The 18,544-nt window shown below is 36.9% G+C and overlaps 1 protein-coding gene across 4 annotated transcripts in view; it reads right to left on the bottom strand.

Annotated features, from left to right (window-relative positions):
* Positions 1-18,544, bottom strand: part of UHRF2 (ubiquitin like with PHD and ring finger domains 2) — a 101,819-nt gene that overhangs the window by 56,304 nt on the left and 26,971 nt on the right. For all 4 annotated transcript variants that reach the window (XM_087444563.1, XM_087444565.1, XM_087444564.1 and 1 more), the window contains exon 4: positions 2,791-3,009. In XM_087444563.1, the coding sequence (XP_087300689.1) occupies positions 2,791-3,009 (219 nt within the window). The remainder of the gene's footprint in view (positions 1-2,790; positions 3,010-18,544) is intronic.

Genomic DNA, 18,544 nt, shown 5'->3' with positions numbered 1-18,544 from the left:
ACCACGTTATATGCTACATCCTTGGAACTTATGTATCTTAAAACTGGAAGTTTGTACCTTTTGACCACCTTCACCCATTTCGCCCCCTCACCCACACCCTAGGAGATTTCTTAAGCAAGGCATGGAAAGTATAAGCATAAGGAAAAAAATTTGATAAATTCAACTACTTAAAATTAAGAATATTATTCAAACATAAGGAGAAAACATAAGCAATAGAATTGGAGAAGATATTTTCTCCATATATAACTGAAATGATCAAGTCTCCACAACTAAAACTCCTAAAAGATCAGTAAGACAGACTACTCAGTTAACAACAAAACACCAATATTTGGAACAGGATCCTCACAAAAGATATCCAAATTGCCAATAAACATAAGAAAAGGTTCTCAATCTCATTAGTAGTCAGGGAAATGCAAATCAAAGCCACAATGATGTACTATTTTATACACGCACCTGATTAGCAAAAGCAAATCTGACAAAATCAGGTGTGGATGAAAATGCTGAGCAATGGGAACTTGCATACCACTCTAAGTATAATCTGGTAGAACCACTTAAATATTTCGTCCTGTCTATTAAGGTTGAAGATGCATAGGTTCTACAACCCAGCAATTCTACTTCTAGAAAGAAGTTTCTACAGAAACTAATGCACATAAGCACCAGGACACAGGTATAATGCCATGGCGGCACTGTTTGTGACAGCCCCAAACTGTCTATCAACAGCAGAATACATTTATACCTTCACTTTGATTATTTATCTGCTCTTTCAAGGAGGGGGAAAAATTTCTAACCATGAAAAAAAATACCCATCCACAAGCCACACTGGCCCCTTTTTGGCTCTTGTGTTCCTAACACATCTAGTACAAACTTAATGATGGAGAACATAATATGTTATAGGACTGTGTGTTTTACTGGGATAGCTATCACATAATTGTTCTCTCTAGTGAACCAGTATTTGCCTATCTATAATTTCCACTCAATCTTAGTTCTAGTTCCTAAAGCCAGGGTGTTCCACTCTAACTGTACCTCAGAATCACTTGGGGAAACACTTTTAAAATAGCGAGTTATTTCTTAGCTCAATGCTATGAGTACTGTTATCTCATCCTATTGTGTATACCTGCTTTTCTGTACTTCCTACACTCAAGTACATTATAAGACTCCCTATATGACCAATTTACATAGATGCCTTCTCCTTTTCTTCATGATTTGTATCCATAACAGAATTTCACATTGCTTGTAAGTCTGTAATTGAGTTATACCCTTAGTATGGCAACAGAATCACACTTCTGTTTGTAGAAAGCTCTGAAACTGTTCTCTGAACTATAAGCTATTGTCAGCACCTCACAACGTTCTTTATCTTAATAGTCAGCAAACTTTTTCTCTGAAGGATCAGAGAGTAAGTAGTTTAGGTTTTGCAAGCCAAATAGTCTCAGTTGCAACCATTCAACAATCCTGTTGAGTACAAAAACAGCCAGAGATAATACATAAATGGACGGGCATTGCTGTGTTTCAATGAAATTTTATTTTCATAACAACAGGCAGCCAGTAGGCTATAGTTTACCAAGCCCTGTTTTATATTACTAACCATAAGCAGATACTTGATCCCAGACTTGTCACCTCCATGTTTTAATAGATACAATACATCCATTATATATAATATGTATTCATTACATATAATATATTTAGTAATCCAGTTAACCAGAACTTGACAACAGTATTAGTTTGGCTGCTTCCCTTATATAAAAGAAAACTGTCAGGGTCATTCTAGAATCCCCAATGCTCAACACAAATGTAGTTCTAAGAATTCATTCTAAAGAAAAGAAATGCACAAAAATGCATACACAAGGTTATTTACGTAAACATTATTTATAATAAAGAACTGGAAACAGTTAGATTTTTTTAAAAAGTAAATGATTGACTATTCATCCAATAAACTCTATTCAGAAGAATCAGACACAGAAAGATGGTGATAATATTTTCCCAAGTGTAAAAAAGGAGCTGTGAAACAATGCATAGTACTATACCACTTGAGGGAAACATCTAAAAGTGTTTCTTAAAGAACTAATGATGGAGGGGCCAGGCCAGTGGCGCAAGCGGTTAAGTGCACGCGTTCCGCTGCGGCAACCCGGGGTTTGACAGTTGGGATCCTGGGCATGCACCGACGCACCGCTTGTCAAGCCATGCTGTGGTGGCGTCCCATATAAAGTGGAGGAAGATGGGCATGGATGTTAGCCCAGGGCCAGTCTTCCTCAGCAAAAAGAGGAGGATTGGCAGATGTTAGCTGAGGGCTGATCTTCCTCACAAAAAAAAAAAAAAAAAAAGAATTAATGATGGAAATATCTGAGTGATCTGGCATTTGGGGTGACATTTTACATTTTGAATTCTCTTAATTAAGCTTGTTAAATTCTGTAAGTTGAAGAAAATTACTATGAAGGAAATTTTCAGCTAGTCTTGCAAGTCCAACAGACAGCTGGTTAGGTAGACATTCACTGCTATTAAGTCAACATGGATCCTCATAGCAACCATAGCTATTGAAATGCTTTTATTATTTGGTTTAATCTATAAGAACCGTGTGAGGCAAGCAAGGATTTCCCTAGTAAATAGAGACGGAGATTTAAGGGCTATTCTTAATAAAAAATTCTCAAGAATTTATAAAAAAAAGTTCTTCTTTGGTGTGTAATTTCCATCTTTCATACATTCTATCTTTTTTATTAAGGAATATGTGCTAATAGCTAAAAATTACATTCCTTGATTAATTCAGTAATTAAATGGCATCAGTAAAGTGAATCTTACCCCAAGAAAATATTCACATGAAGTTCTTTTTTGGTCCTTGAGATTGTCTTCAAAGCGGTAATTTCTGCATCAAACCAAAATCCTCTATTACCAGGGCTTTCTACATTGTAGTTAACCATTACCACATCACCGACATTTAGCTCATTCCATTTCAAAGTGGTTCTAGCTCGTGGTCGAAGATCCTTGACATTTATTTCCACAGTACCACTTTCTGGATATCTGAGGAGACAGAAAGAGAAGAATCACAAAATACTGCTTATTATTATTGCCAAAGAAGACTAAAATTATATCCAACGTATATAAAAACCTAATCATATTATTCTTAACGGCACTTAAAGTAAATGATATTTATTCATGATTTTAACTGCCAGAATAATTCTTGCTAAAATCTTAGTAAGACATTCTTTGCTAGCTTGGCGAGTGGGAGTAGGGGTAGGTAAAAAACACAAGTTCTTCTTGCTCCCCATTTTCTTAAGTTTAAGAATTACTTTAATAGGAACTAGATGCTGACTTCTTCCTGAACTTAGAACCAGTTCATCAAGTCCTGCCATTTGCTTTATGCATAATAAGAACACAAACCTAGTATGTTTTAATAGCCTCCATTTTTCCAGGTAGGGAAGGATAAGATTCTAATTCTTACATGTAGCCAGCTCCCTAGTAATGGCAAAAAAAAAAAAATGGAATTTTATATATATCAGAAAGTGGAACCATGTGAAAGAATTCTAGCAGAATCTTGATTTTGTGTTTCTAAAGGTAAGCTTAACATAAATCTAAACCTAAAGCTTTACAAGGTTCCTCAGTTTTAGGCCTAACTTCTGGTATCAGCAAGCCAAAAGACAGCAATGTAACAGTCCACAATGGTTTCTATAAAATTAAGACCTGTCGCCTTTATGTATTGCTTGGTAGTAGAGGGAAAATGAAATGAGTAATATCTGGTTCCTGCTCTTGGAAAGCTCAACCTATTGGGGTAGGCCAAACTACTATAGTGGTGCTTCTCAAAGTGTCGTCCCCAGACCAACAACATCAGCATCATCCGGGAACATGTTAGAAATGCAAACTCTTGGGCTCCACTTTGGATCTACTGAGTCTGAAACTCTGGGAATGAGGTCCAGCAATCTATTTTCACAAATTCTCTCAGTACTTCTAAAGCATGCTCAAGTCTGATAACCTATGCTGCTATAGGAATACAAGAATAATTAAATCTCAGACTCTAGTGTGACAGCATTAACAAGGTAGAAACTAAGCAAGAGACCACTAACCCTTAACCAACTGAGCGGCCTGCTCAAAATATAAGTGGGTCTACAGCTGGAAGCAGCTCTAGCAGGTAGCCTTGGTTCTTCCATATCAAACAAGTTCTACGCAAGCCTAGGATTTTCAGTGTATCTAACTCATTTAGAATAAACGGATATTAATCCTGGGTGGGATCTATAGTTAATCACCCAATTTAATCAAGTCTCTTCGAATTTTACTTAATTGAAAAAAAAAGTCTCAGAATTAGCAAGCAGCCGCAGAAAGGTTCTAGTCCATTTACCCTCTCAGTACCATAATTCCCTTCTACCACAAGCTTTCCAAACAACCATGCAACCTCTGCTCAAACAGTAAGTGATGAGGAGACACTAACCCTAAGAAAAGCCATTCTGTCTTCACATAGCTCTGACATAGGAAAGAGAAAATACTTAATACTGCATCAAAGATAAGCTTTAGAACTCATTCTATGCCTAAATTCCATGAAGAAATCTATACACTCTCCACAAAATACCTAATACATTACAGTCTAAATGTCCCTGCTACCTGCAATCTTCTCTTCTAAGTAAAAACATGTTAAGTGAATTTCCTTCAACTCATATGACAAGGTTTTGAATTCTTTATCATCCCAGTGTCTTCACTCAAAATATGTTCTATTTTCAGCCTGCCTGAGTTTAAATTCCCATTTTAGCGTCTTGCTACTGCTTAACCTTGGGAAAGCTACTAAACCTCTTTGTGACTCTCTCTCACGTGTAAAATATACCTAATGGTAACTAATCTCATATGGTTTTTTTTTTTTTTTTGGTGAGGAAGATTGGTTATGAGCTAACATCTGTGTCAAACTTCCTCTATTTTATATGTGGGACGCTGCCACAGCATGGCTTGATGAGTGGTGTGCAGGTTCACACCGGGGATCCAAACCCGCAAACCCCGGGCTGCTGAAGCGGAGCACGTGAACTTAACCACTATGTCACTTGGCTAGCCCCTCATATGGCTGTTTTGAGAACTAAAATGAGAAGACGTGTAAAGCGTTTAAAACAGTATATGATGGGATAAGGGAATGTCAGTTGTTAACATTTTATCATTATCACACAGAAATAATCCTAAAGAAAGAAACTGACAAGTACAAAGTCACGTCTATGGTTCTACTCTTCTCTCATTTCAATCCCATTTTTTAATGGTCAAACCTAAATTTAGAAGTCTCTAGCCCAACACTTGGTGTTTATATATTCGTGTTGTTTCACATTGGTCAGAAAAATAATCAACTTTTTTCCCAACCTATAAAATGAAGTTAAACTAGATCTTCTAGGGCTTTTCTAATTCTAAAGTTGTAAATTTGTTTTCTGCCTCAATATTCTTAAGGATATATAGGATAGAAAACTATTGTTAGAGGAGATTCTTTTCTCAGCTATAACGTGAAAATTATATTTTGACATCATGACATTATTGTGTATTTCTGTATGTTAAATGCAGGAAAAAAGCATATTTCAATGGCAAGAAAATTCTCCACTTATTTGCCTAAGTTTGTCAAAATTAGATACCAAGAATGGAAATATTTTGAACAAAGTAGAGAACTTAAACATGATTTTATATAAAACTTTGTTCATCAGAGATAAGGCAAAATAAATCATTCCAAACATCAGAACAAGGGGATTTAAGCTATGTTTGCCCTAGAACTAAATTTGTATGATTTCAGAACAGGATTATACAGCAGAGTTTATGTACAGGCATACCTCATTTTTATTTCACTTCCCTTTACTCTGCTCCACAGATACTGTGTTTTTGTTTTGCTTTGTTTTGTTTTTTTACAAACTGAAGGTTTGTGGCAACCCTGCATTGAGCAAGTCTACCGGCGCAATTTTTCCAACAGCATTTGCTCACTTCGTGTCTATGTGTCACATTTTGGTAATTCTCACAATATTGCAAACTTTTTCATTATTATTATATTTGTTATGGTGATGTGTGATCACTGATCTTTGATGTTACTATTGTAATTGTTTTGGGGTGCCACGAACCACACTCAAATAACACAGCAAATCTAATCAATAAATGTATGTATGACTGCTTCACCAACAGGCCATTTCCCCATCTCTGGCTCTCTCCTTAGGCCTCTCTAGTCCCTGAGACACAACAATATTGAAATTGGGCCAATTTATAACTTCATAATGGCCTCTAAGTGTTCAAGTGAAAGGAAGAGTCACACATCTCTCACCTTAAACCAAAAGCTAAAAATGATTAAGCTTAGTGAGGAAGGCATGTGAAAAGCCGAGACAGGCCGAAAAGCTAGGCCACAATTAGCCAAGTTGTGAATGCAAAGGAAAAGTTCTTGAAGGAAATTAAAAGTGCTACCTCAGTGAACACATGAGTAATAAGAAAGTGAAACAGCCTTACTGATGATATGGAAAAAGTTTTACTGGTCTGGATATAAGACCAAACCAGCCACAACATTTCCTCAAGCCAACACCTAATCCAGAGCAAGTTCCTAACTCTCTTCAATTCTATGAAGGCTGAGAGAGGTGAGGAAGCTGCAGAAGAAAAGTTTGAAGCTAGCAGAGGTTGGTTCATGAGGCTTAAGGAAAGATGCTGTCTTGGTAACTTGGAAGTACAAGATGAAGCAGCAAGTGCTCATGTAGAAGCTGCAGCGAGTTATCCAGAAGATCTAGCTAAGATAAATCAATGAAGGTAGCTATACCAAACAACAGATTTTCATTGTAGACAAAACAGCCTTATATTGCAAGAAGATGCCATCTAGGACTTTCACAGCTAGAGAGAAGTCAACACCTGGCTTCAAAGGACACGCTGACTCTCTTGTTAGGGGCTAATACAGCTGGTGACTTTAAGTTGAAGCTAAAGCTCATTTACCATTCTGAAAATCCTAGGGCCCTTAAGAATTATGCTAAATCTACCCTGCCTGTGCTTTATAAATGGAACAACAAAGCCTGGATAACAGCACGTCTGTTTACAACATGGTTTACCGAATATTTGAAGCCCAGTACTGAGACCTACTGCTCAGAAAAAGATACCTTTCAAATTATTACTGCTCACTGACAATGCACTGGGTCACCCAAGAGTTCTGAGGGAGATGTACAACAAGATTAATGTTTTCCTATCTGCTAACACAATATCCATTCTGCAGCCCATGGATCAAGGAGTCATTTTGACTTTCAAGTCTTATTATTTAAGAAATACATTTCGTAAGGCTATAGCCACCATAGATAGTGATTCCTCTGATGGCTCTGGGCAAAGTCAATTGAAAACCTTTTGGAAAGGATTTGCTATTCTAGATGCCATTAAGAACATTCGTGATTCATGGGAAGAGGTCAAAATATTAACATTAACAGGAGTTTAGAAGAAGTTGATTCCAATTCTCACGGATGACTTTGAGGAGTTCAAGACTTCAGTGGAGGAAGTAACTGCAGATATGGCGGAAATAGCAAGAGAACTAGAATTAGAAGTGGAGCCTGAAGATGTGACTGAATTGCTACCATCTCATGATAAAACTTTAATGGATGAGGAATTGCTTCTTATGGGTGAGCAAAGAAAGTGGTTTCTTGAGATGGAATCTACTCCTGGTGAAGATGCTGTGAAGACTGTTGAAATGACAACAAAGGATTTAGAAAATTACATAAACTTAGTTGATAAGGCAGCAGCAGGGTTTGAGATAACTGACTCCAATTTTGAAAGAAGTTCTACTGTGGGTAAAATGCTATCAAACAGCATTGCATGCTACAGAGAAATCATTCGTGAAAGGAAGAGTCAATTTATGCAACAAACTTCAGTGTTGTCTTACTTTAAGAAATTGCCACAGCCACTGCAACCTTCAGCAACCACCACCCTAATCGGTCAGCAGTCATCAACATCAAGGCAAGACCCTCCACCAGCAAAAAGATTACTACTTGCTGAAAGCTCAGATGGTGGTTAGCATTTTTTAATTTAGGTATGTACGTTCTTTTTTTAGACAATGCTATTGCATACTTAATAGACTACAGTATAGTGTAAACATAACTTTTATATGCACTGGGAAACCAAAAGATTTTTGTGACTCACTTTATAGTGATATTCACTTTATTGCGGTGGTCTGGAACCAAACCCGCAAATCTCTCCGAAGTATGCCTGTATAAATACTCTGTATGTATACAGTAAGTCTGTAAAAGATAAGTCATGAAAATGAAGTATACTTTTCCTAAATTCCAGCCAAAGAAATATTATGTCAATTGCTACATAAAAAAGCAAACATGGAAGCAGCACATAAAACTATTCTTACCAGAGTCAAGAACATGCCAAGTGTCCAAATATTACTATTATTCTTTCCCTGGGCATCTTCATCTATACATATCTTAACACCACATAGAGTGATGACTCAAAAATTCCACTCTAACTCAAATTTTTCTCTTCATATTCGTATATCCAACTACATTTCTTAACACAGATGTCTCAAAAGCACCTCAAATTCAAGGCATCCAAGACGGTATTCCCCATCTCACAATCTGCTGATGCTAAGAATTCTCTAGAGGAAACTTTTCATACTCCCAGAAACTTAGGAGTTATCCTCAGTTCCTCTTATCATACCTTCATCCAGTTACTAAATCCTCCTTATGCTATACCTTTAACATTTCTTTAACGTAACTGTACCCCATTAGTCAAGACCTGCATTTCCTCTTGAGATTACTGTCAAGGCCCATCACATCTCTGTCTTTAGGATCACACTACAATCCATATCATACTTTTGCTGAATACTCTAAAACAGATTTACTTAAAATATTTTGTAAAGTTTGATAACAATCTGTTCATAGGCTGTGGACAAAGAGGTATTTTCATACATTGCTGATGAGAATACAAAGTGGCACTGTCCTCTTGTAGAGGCGAATTTGGCAACAGCCAGCAAAATTGCCTATGTATTTACCTTTGGATGCAGGAATTCCACTTCTAGGAATACATCCCAAACATAAGTAACAAAAATCCCCATGGAAAGACACATACACAAGGTTATTTATAGCTATAAATAGCAGGACTAGGAACCATCAAATGTCCACAATACGAAATCACTTAAAATAACATATGGTACAATTATATAATGGAATATTATGCTCCTATAAAAGGGAATATGGTATCTGCTATTGAGTGATATATATGGAGAGATATATTAACTCAAAAAAAAAAGCAAGATGCAAAGTGTTTATAGTGTACTACTTTCTACCTAATGAATGTGTGTGGAAATACAAATATACACACACACATATATATACATATACAAATGTATGTGATATATAATTATACACACTTATATTTTGAAACAGAAGGATAAACCAAAGCTAATAATATAGTTACTATAAAAAGAGGTAAGAAATAGGGTAGAAAGAAGCAGGATGTGACACTGTTTATCTTAATGTACCTTGTTTTGGAGATTTACCTACAGAAGCCTGCAATGTTTCACGTAATTACAAAACAAAATTAACAAAATGTGAGACATCCCTAAAAATCAAAAGCAAAATGAAACAAAAGTACACAATTGGTGGCATAACTACACAGAGAGGAACTATTCCAAGTGATCTGAAAATACACTAAATTAACTATACATCCCTAATAGGATTATTTCCTAAAAACAAAGTAAAAAGAAAAAACTAGCAACTTTTCAGCAATCATATTGTTTGCAATATTAGTACTGCTAGTCTGAAACTACCATGTGAGTAGGATAAGGCAAATCAATGGTGTTATCAGGAACGAAGATTTTCAAGGTAAGAGAAAAAATAATAAATAGAAGATTAAAGAGATTAAATTGTAACCCTTTAACTCTAAATTTAATTGGAAATATGAATATAAACCTATGGTGTATTTAAGTATTTCCTAGCTGTGTTCAATGAGAAGACCTAGAAACATGATCAAACAAATATCAATGAGCAGTAAAGACTATGTGCTCTAAATACAATCTCTAACTAAAAAGAACTAGGGCTCCTTGAAGAAATGGCTGAATCCAGGCCTGGGCAGGAAATAGAAGAACTTGGGACATACTGTTGCACCTGAATGCAAAGAAGCTCTCAAAAATTATTTCTAGAATGGAAAGCCAGAGATGGGACAAATCGGGCACCAAAAAGAACTGAGTTAGATTAAAATAAGTGTTATTATCCATTAGTTTATAATGATACTTGAAAGTAAAAATCTCATTGGCCAACCTTTGGAGGATGCTAGGGAACTTACTCATTCTGAACACTGAAAAATTTCAAGAATCAATAGTTTATCCTACCCTGCATATATGAACCAACTGGTTGTTAAGAAAAGTTCTACATGAAACACTTATAGCTAATAAATGAAGGAAAGATAGAATGAGGTATCACCATTTTTGCAACACTTAATGAAACAGTAGATTTAGGTCAAGATTAATGGCTGCTAAAACCATTAAAAGCTAGTAGTAAATTTCACAATGGATGGATCAGGCTGACAATATCTGAATCTGACTACAAAAAAGAGAAGCAGGTATTACGTGCCTCCCAATACCATGTAATAAGTAAACACCATCTCTCAACTAGTCTTATCAAATAATGGAATCTGAATCAAATCAAACTGTTTCTGGATATCAGTAGAAGCTTTCAGGAAACTAACATTAACAGAGAAACATGTTAAATATCACTACAGGGATGTAATCAGTAAGTCCAGACTGTGGGAAAAAAACTGTCACCTGTCTTGCATAAGTAAATAACAAAGGGAAAAAAAAAGTAGGAGGAATCGGTAGGTTGAGACTTAACCTATCAACTACATGCAACGGGTCGATCTTATTTTTGATCCTTATTTGAACCACCTAAGTATATTTTTTTAAGAGACAAGGAAGTCTGAACATTGGTTATTTGATATTAAGGAATCATTATGAATTTCCTGTGAGATTTGTTTTTTTTAATGTATTAGGGTCCCCAAGACCATCGTCAGGTTCAGTGATTTGCTAGGAGATCTCACAAGACTCATTCTCACAGGACAGCATATTGTTGCTCCCATGGCTATGATTTACTACAGTGAAAGGATACCATGCAAAATCAGCAAAGGAAAAAGGCATATGGAGTGAAGTCTAGAAGAAACCAGGCGCAAGCTCAAAGAATCCTCTCCCAGCAGACAAAACATACTTAATTCCTCGGGGAACAAACTATGACAGCTGTGTGAAATGTCAGCAACCAGGGATATACAGTACAGAATGCTCAAGATTTTTATTAGGGGTGGTCACATAAGCACTCTATGCCTAGCACATACCAGAATTCTAGACTCCCAGAAGCAGGTATTCAGCACAAACCATATTCTTTGCACCAACAGTTTAGGCCCAGTAAGCCATTTTTATCATGGAATGATGAGAATCCTCCTGAAAGCTAAGTTCCCAAACACCAGCTAAAGGTCAACTACACAGACAGACCTTTTAAGGAATAGCACTCTCAGGCATGATAGGTTAGCTCTTTTCTACACACTTTAAAAAAGAATCCTTTTAGCTATTTTGTCAGTTGAATGCTCTGAGAAGAAGTCAAGATGAAGATGAACCTATGAAAACAGGGAGAAAGGGAAGGACTAGGTAGCAAAAGCCCTTAGACCGTGAGGCTGGTCTGTCACTTTGAGAGGAGAGGAAAGCAGGAGGGTTGGACAGGAAAAGCATCAGAGTGTGGTACAACTCTGAGAGTCTTAGCCAGTCCACTGGTGAGCTCTGTGCAGAGACCGACAATAGGGTCCCACATTGGGGAAAAACTGCCAGAGCCCAGGACTCCCACCACACACTTAGTCACTGGCAGGAGGATGCCAGGAAAGAGTGTGGCCTTGGTTCAAACACTGTGGCAGATCTCAACAGTGCTGTGGCTAAAAGTTATGAGCTAACTGCCTTCATTCCTTGCAGCTGGGTCAGCAAGTTCTTTCTTAAAGGGAGAGCTGAGCATTGTGCCCACCATAGCTGCTAAAGCCGTACATAAGGCCATTTCTGGTTGAAATGATGTAAGGTTCGGGACTTGCTTCAAAATAATCCAGTGATATTCGGGGATGCTGGTATAAATTAAACAATTGGCCGGGAGTTCATAGTGGTTGAAGCTAGGTGACGAGTTCATTATATTGTTTTCTCAACCTCTGTATCAGTTTAAAGACTTCTATAATAATAAAATGCTTTGTGGTTCAAGTTAAAATCCAAACAAAGGGCTCTTCTCACTTTCTGAAGCTTTTTTCCCTCATATGTGTACAAAATTCAAAAAGTTAATATTCAAGGTTTAATTATAGAGGACAAGCAGCTTCCTGCCCCAGTGCAACACACTCCTGACTCCTGTTTCCCAGATGCAACCATTTCCAATTCTTAGTTATTTACCTCCATATTTTAAAGTAACACACTTATACTTTGCTTTTTACTTTAAACTATTATTCTACCCATCCCTCATGTACAATTCATTTGCCTCCATCCCTCCTCCTCCTTATAATTGCTAACACAAGGCACTGCTCTAAGTGTTCACCTATTTACAACAACTCAGGATAGAGGTAGGTGCTATTCTATCCTCATTTTACAGATGAGGCACAGAAGTTAAGTCATTTGGACAGGAGTAAGGAGCAGAGACATGATTCAAACTCTGATCATCTGGCTCTAGACCTCAACTCTTGCAAGGACTGACCAACTTTTTCTTGCTCTGGACCACATTATACAAACTAAGTTGTTTGTAAAAATATTTTTTTACAAATTTTTTTTTTTTGCCTGTTGACTAAATAGTATTCACAGCCAAATAATGGAGTATGCTTTAATACATGTCCTTTCTTCCACAGCTTTGTTTTCTGTGGCGCGCTTAACTGTTCTTTTTGGATGGTGAGATCTCCTTTCATTACTTCCTGTGTTGAATCCTATTTCCTGAATACCATGTCTTCCTCTTTCTTGGTTTAAACTCAGAGTGGTTAAAATGTTCTTTCATATAGATTAACCAATCCTCTTGTTCTCAGTTTTATTCCATATGCCTACCTCCAAGGTACCTGGTGAATCCAGGGCCTGAGCCTTCCAAAGTTCTTCAATGTCAATTTACTTGCTTGTTGTTGGCTTCTCATCCTTAAGGTGTCAGCTTTCTGTGGTCTGCTAAGTTAGGTATCATTTACCCATTAGCCTCTTACCTTCCAAAATTTTGTTGCTTTCTCTTCTGTGTCTTTTACTTCTATCCCATTTTTTGTTTGGGTGTTTAGGCATTTATTCTTTTACTGTCTTCTAGGAGGGTTTAAGAAGTGCAAACATTCATCTTATCTTAACCTGCCAAGTTTTTTTCCGCTGAGGAAGAATTGCCCTGAGCTAACACCTGTTGCCAATCTCCCTCTTTGTGTATGTAAGCAGCCACCACAGCATGGTCACTGACGACACAGCACGGTCACTGACGGACAAGTGGTGTAGGTCTGCAGCAGGGAACCAAACCCGGGCCGCTGAAGCAGAGCATGCCAAACTTAATGACTAGGCCTCCAGGGCTGGCCCCTAATCTGTCATGTTTAATTGAAAGTCTTTATTCACCTTTAGTTTCATTTCTTACTACTCCTACACTTTAGCCATACTAATCTACCCTCAGGTAATCCCATATTTCCTACTTCTTTATCCTTGGTACCCTGCTCTTCTCCGTCAGGAATACAGAAGTATTTCCTCTATCTTATATTCTCAGCTTTAGGTACTCTAAAAGCTAAGTGTGCATATTTCTATCACAGTACTTACACTGTAAAACAGCAAGCTTTCACTGAGGAGCAGGTACCATACTCAAACTTTAGTGTGTTTGGGATACATCAGGCCTACCAATGTCTGGAAACATGCAACTCATTAAACAGACAAGTCTGTTTTTATATAACTAAATCTCTAAATGAAATATAATAAACTATAACCAAACACAATAAACTTTTTATATAACTACAAAAATATTTGTATTTCCAAAAGATCCCCTTGATTCTGCTTTGTCTCCTATTCTTCCTCGAGAAGCCTCGATCTAGATAGTTAAGTGGGAATACAGAATTCTATGCAGAGCTACCAAGAAAACGGCTTCTTATAACTTATGTTTTTGGTATTCTTAAAAACAAAAAACCTGTAGTCAGCTCAATTGTTAATTATGCCAGTACTCAAGAGAAAGCCTTTCTGAGTACAGGCAGTCCCCAACACAACATTCCCCCCTTCCCATGAGATCTAATGTATGGTTGAAGACAACCACTGCAAATTGGCCCAAGCAGCTGACTTCTTCCAGCATTTACACTGAGGAAAACTGTGCAGGAGACTGTATGAAATATTGAGAGGAGTTGGAAGCTTTAACAACTTCTAAAATGGGGCTCAAGATATCCTCGAAGACCTGAAGCACAGAGGTAGGAACGTATCAAGGGCAACTTGACCTAGACTGTGCTGAGGGCCAACCCTCTACCTATGGCAGGATGAAACTATGGTCCTCCTTTCTCTTGTACAAACTATATGACCTCCTGTACTCAGAACCTGAAATTACTCTAATATAGGTATAAGATAAATTACTCTAGTTAGCTACTTTGCATCCTTGAGAGTTTAGAACCACTTTGGTGTTATAAAGTCTATATTCTCAGATAAGCTTTAAATATCCCTAAGCTTAAGCTTTCCCAGTACATTGCTCCAAATACTCTTGGGACATCTTGAGAGCTATCCTTCAGAGTGCATCCTTTTGATTATCCTTAACTATGTGACATCTAAGCAAAAACCAATTTTGTTTTCAATTAACAAAACAATCATTGAGTAAAGCCTGGGGAATTAAAATTTCAGGGAAATTGATTAAGCACTATTAAAAAAAAAGAGTTTATTATAAAATAGTTAAAACTACATTTTCTTAGGTGGCTTCTAAGTTAACTAGTAATTTTAGAAGACTCAAACTGTATTAAGCCAAGTAGTAGCACTGAAAACTTTCCTTCAAAAACATGGCTTCCTGGGGCTAATATGCTTAAATAAGGACACCATTCATCTGGAGGCACGTTCTAGTTTAGCAAATCTTTAATGTCATACTACATGCAAAAAGAAAGCATTTCTTCTTCTAATAGACAATATTACTAAGTTTCACACCTTAAAGATAAAGCTTACAGACAATTAACAGACAATTAAGAATAACTTACTTAAAACTGCTTATAGTAGACTTTACATATTACATGGAAATAAATATCATTTGTAGAACACATTAACAATAGTGGATAACTGTTTTGGTAATAGTGGAAACAACATAATTAGGTTAAAAAATACCTATGCCAAAGGTAAATCTATATTATTTAAGAGTACTTACCAAATTAACCTGTCTTTGTTAATAAATAAATGAAAAGCAGAAAGTTTGATTCTATTATTACTGGATACACTTTTCAAGGTTATTAGGGGAAAAAAAAACAACCTAAGTCAAGTAGATATTTACAGATGAGGAAATTAAAGCTGAAAGAGTTCAAACAAAACAAAACACTTACCGATATAATCAAAGACCTAGAATTCTAACCAAATTCTGATTCTAATGCCTGAACTATACAGACTATAAGAGAACCACTGCTCTGTATACATAAAAGGCCCCTGAGGTACCTGCTTGAAAAGTAGGTTACTGGGCCCTAGCCCAGGCTTACCTAATGCAGAGAGTGGGAGTAGGGTTTGGTGTCCCTCAGCAATCTGCATTTTAAACACCTTACCTAGGTGAATCTGCAGCTGCTAACCATCTTTTTGAGAAACACTAACGCAAAGGGACAATGTATAAATCTGAAAAGGTGAAATCAACTGGTATGTGTCAAGTCATTTTTCCAAGCACTAAGTGATCTTACAACACAATAGAAGAGCAACGATAAGGTCACAGACCTGTCTAACTTCTTCCGCCCTCCTTTTGATTATCAACCATTCAGAACACTGCAAGTCACAGAAAGTTAGAGGAAACATTCTAAGTCTTGGTAAGTATGTTAGTAACAACCAAGAAGCAATGGGACAGACTGGTCACTCACTGCACCAGGGTTCTGAAACTTAACCTCTCTTTCTAGCTCCCTGCACTCAAGATCAACGTGACACTGACTGGATTAAAGAAAAGTCTCCTACTCCTTCTCTCCCAAAACCCAGAAATCATTACATTTCGACATTGCTTAAAACATTTTCGGGACTCCTTTAGAAATACACCACTACATCAATACATTCAAGAAAATCAGTTTTGTTACTTTATAGAAAAACTATTTTTATCTAAAAATACCACTTGATTTTATTCAGAATTGTCTGACTTCTATTTGCAGTAGACATAATTAAGGCTACTCAGAAGCATGTACCACAGGCCGAGAATAGCTCAAAAAAATCTTTAAAAATGTTGGGAGAATGACAACATTATCCTAAGACATTTGCAGATGAGCTTTTAATTATAGCCTAGCATAAGTTACCCTCCAAGTCCTAAGTGATGCTATGACATTTCCATTTGATCTCAATCCCATAGTAGAGCCCTGACACTTAAAAGCAGCAGTTTAACCTATTTGGTTTAAAAATTCTTTTAATACTAATGAGCTATGGATTCCTCCCACAGAAAAAGGCACATAGGCATTCATGGACAGGTAAAGAGCCTTTGGTTTAAGGTATCAATTCTGCGAAAGCATTACAACTGAAGAGATTGACAGAACATTTTTAAATTATGTAAACAATCCTATATGCTATACATAGATGCTATATAATATTTTATAAGTATGCTTTTCTCAAAATGAGAGGTATTATGATAGAGTGGTTGCCAGTCTGTGTTTTTCTGAATCCAGGTCTACCACTCAGCTGTCCAACACTGGGCAAGTTATTTAACCTCTCTAAATCTCAGAGTTATTCTCATTTCACACGTGAAAAAGCATCTACTTCATTGAGTTTTTATGAGGATTACATGAGATAATCTAGGAAAAATAACTGTATAGTGCCTGACACAGTGTTATTTCAGCAAGAGAATTACTGGATTAAGCTACTGCACTTTAAAAGGGGTACTCTGAAATAATTTACTAAAAAGTCAAAACAAAAAGAATCTTTGTTTCTGAGGTAAACCGACATTACTACTTTAAATGTGAACACTATAGACCATGGAAGACCATACAGTAATTTTCATGTCATTATGAAAACTCTTAGCAATCCTTTTGTACTCATGTTTAAAGATTTCAACTTTGCCTAGCTACGGACAATTATTATTCATTCTTAAGGTATGACAGAGAAACAAAATAACTTTCAAAGCATTTTCCTTCTTTACCTATATACTTCCCTGTTCAAACTACTAGGTGTTTTCTAGCTTTTCTCTTTAAAGAAATCAGCGAAAATTTATAAATCAAGATCTCTAAATCAGACCACTAGATTTAATAAAGCAATTAAAGAAAGCAAATCACTAACAAGAATAATATTCCCAAATTCATCTTTTTAACTGGCCTCTAAGACTAACTAAAGGTACATGCTGAATCCTTAAAAAGCAAGGTGTCAAGGGAGATTTTGAGATCTAGTTCAACCCTATGTCAAATTCAGAAAGCTTGTCTTAGAAGGACTGACTGGTATATTTAAGAGCCTAATTTAACAGGAAAAGCAGGACTAGATCTCAGAATATTCAACTATTACAGAGTATTTTCCCCCACTGAAGAATTTACCAACACATCAAAATAGATAAATTCTCCATAAACACATATGGACATTGCTTTCTATGCAAAGTTAGTGCAGATCAAGTCTGCATAGTGGAAAATGGGCCCTCATTTAAAGTCACATAACAGATCATTTAGCTTCAATAAAATATAATTTCTTTTAGAAAAACAATTCCAATAATTTTGTCTACATGGAAACAAAAATGGAAAAAATCAACAAGCCATAAACCACCTAAGACATGTCTAAAATAAGGATGAACACTCAGATTCCTCAGGCGTTATATATCATCTTTGGCCTTTAATAAAATATGTCTACTATATTTAGTTAAACTGTCATATCAACCCCTTTCCTCCATATTGTTCTTTAGTAGCACGTGCCTGATAGCAACTGATAAGGCTGGGCCAAAGGCAATCTATCAATAAGTGGTTCTCAAACTTGAGTATGCATCAGAATCACCTAGAGGACTTAATAATGCTGGACTATCCCAGAGACTGATTCATTTACACGTCTGGAGTGAGCCAAGAACTTGCATTTCTAACAAGTGATGCTGATGCTCCTGGCCAAGGGACTATACTTTGAGAACCACTGGTCTAAGGCAATGGTTCTCAACCACAGTTGCACATTAAAATCACAGAAGAACTTTTTTTTTTTTTTGGTGAGGAAGATCAGCCTGAGCTAACATCCATGCCAATCCTCCTCTTTTTGCTGAGGAAGACTGGCCCTGGGCTAATATCCATGCCCATCTTCCTCCATTTTATATGGGATGCCGCCACAGCATGGCTTGACAAGCAGTGCATCGGTGTGCGCCCAGGACCCGAACCCGGGCTGCCAGCAGCAGAGCGCGTGCATTTACCCGCTACGTGATGGGGCCGGCCCCTAAAATCACAGAACTTTCGAAAACACCAATGCCTGGAGGTCCCTCAGATCAATCACATCAGAAATTCTGGGGGTAGG

The sequence above is a fragment of the Ceratotherium simum genome, chromosome 20, assembly GCF_057802395.1.
Source record: "Ceratotherium simum simum isolate JZ-2026a chromosome 20, ASM5780239v1, whole genome shotgun sequence".
Classification (NCBI taxonomy): domain Eukaryota; kingdom Metazoa; phylum Chordata; class Mammalia; order Perissodactyla; family Rhinocerotidae; genus Ceratotherium; species Ceratotherium simum.
Note: the sequence above shows the minus strand (reverse complement) of the source record. Positions and strands in the feature narration are given on the sequence as shown.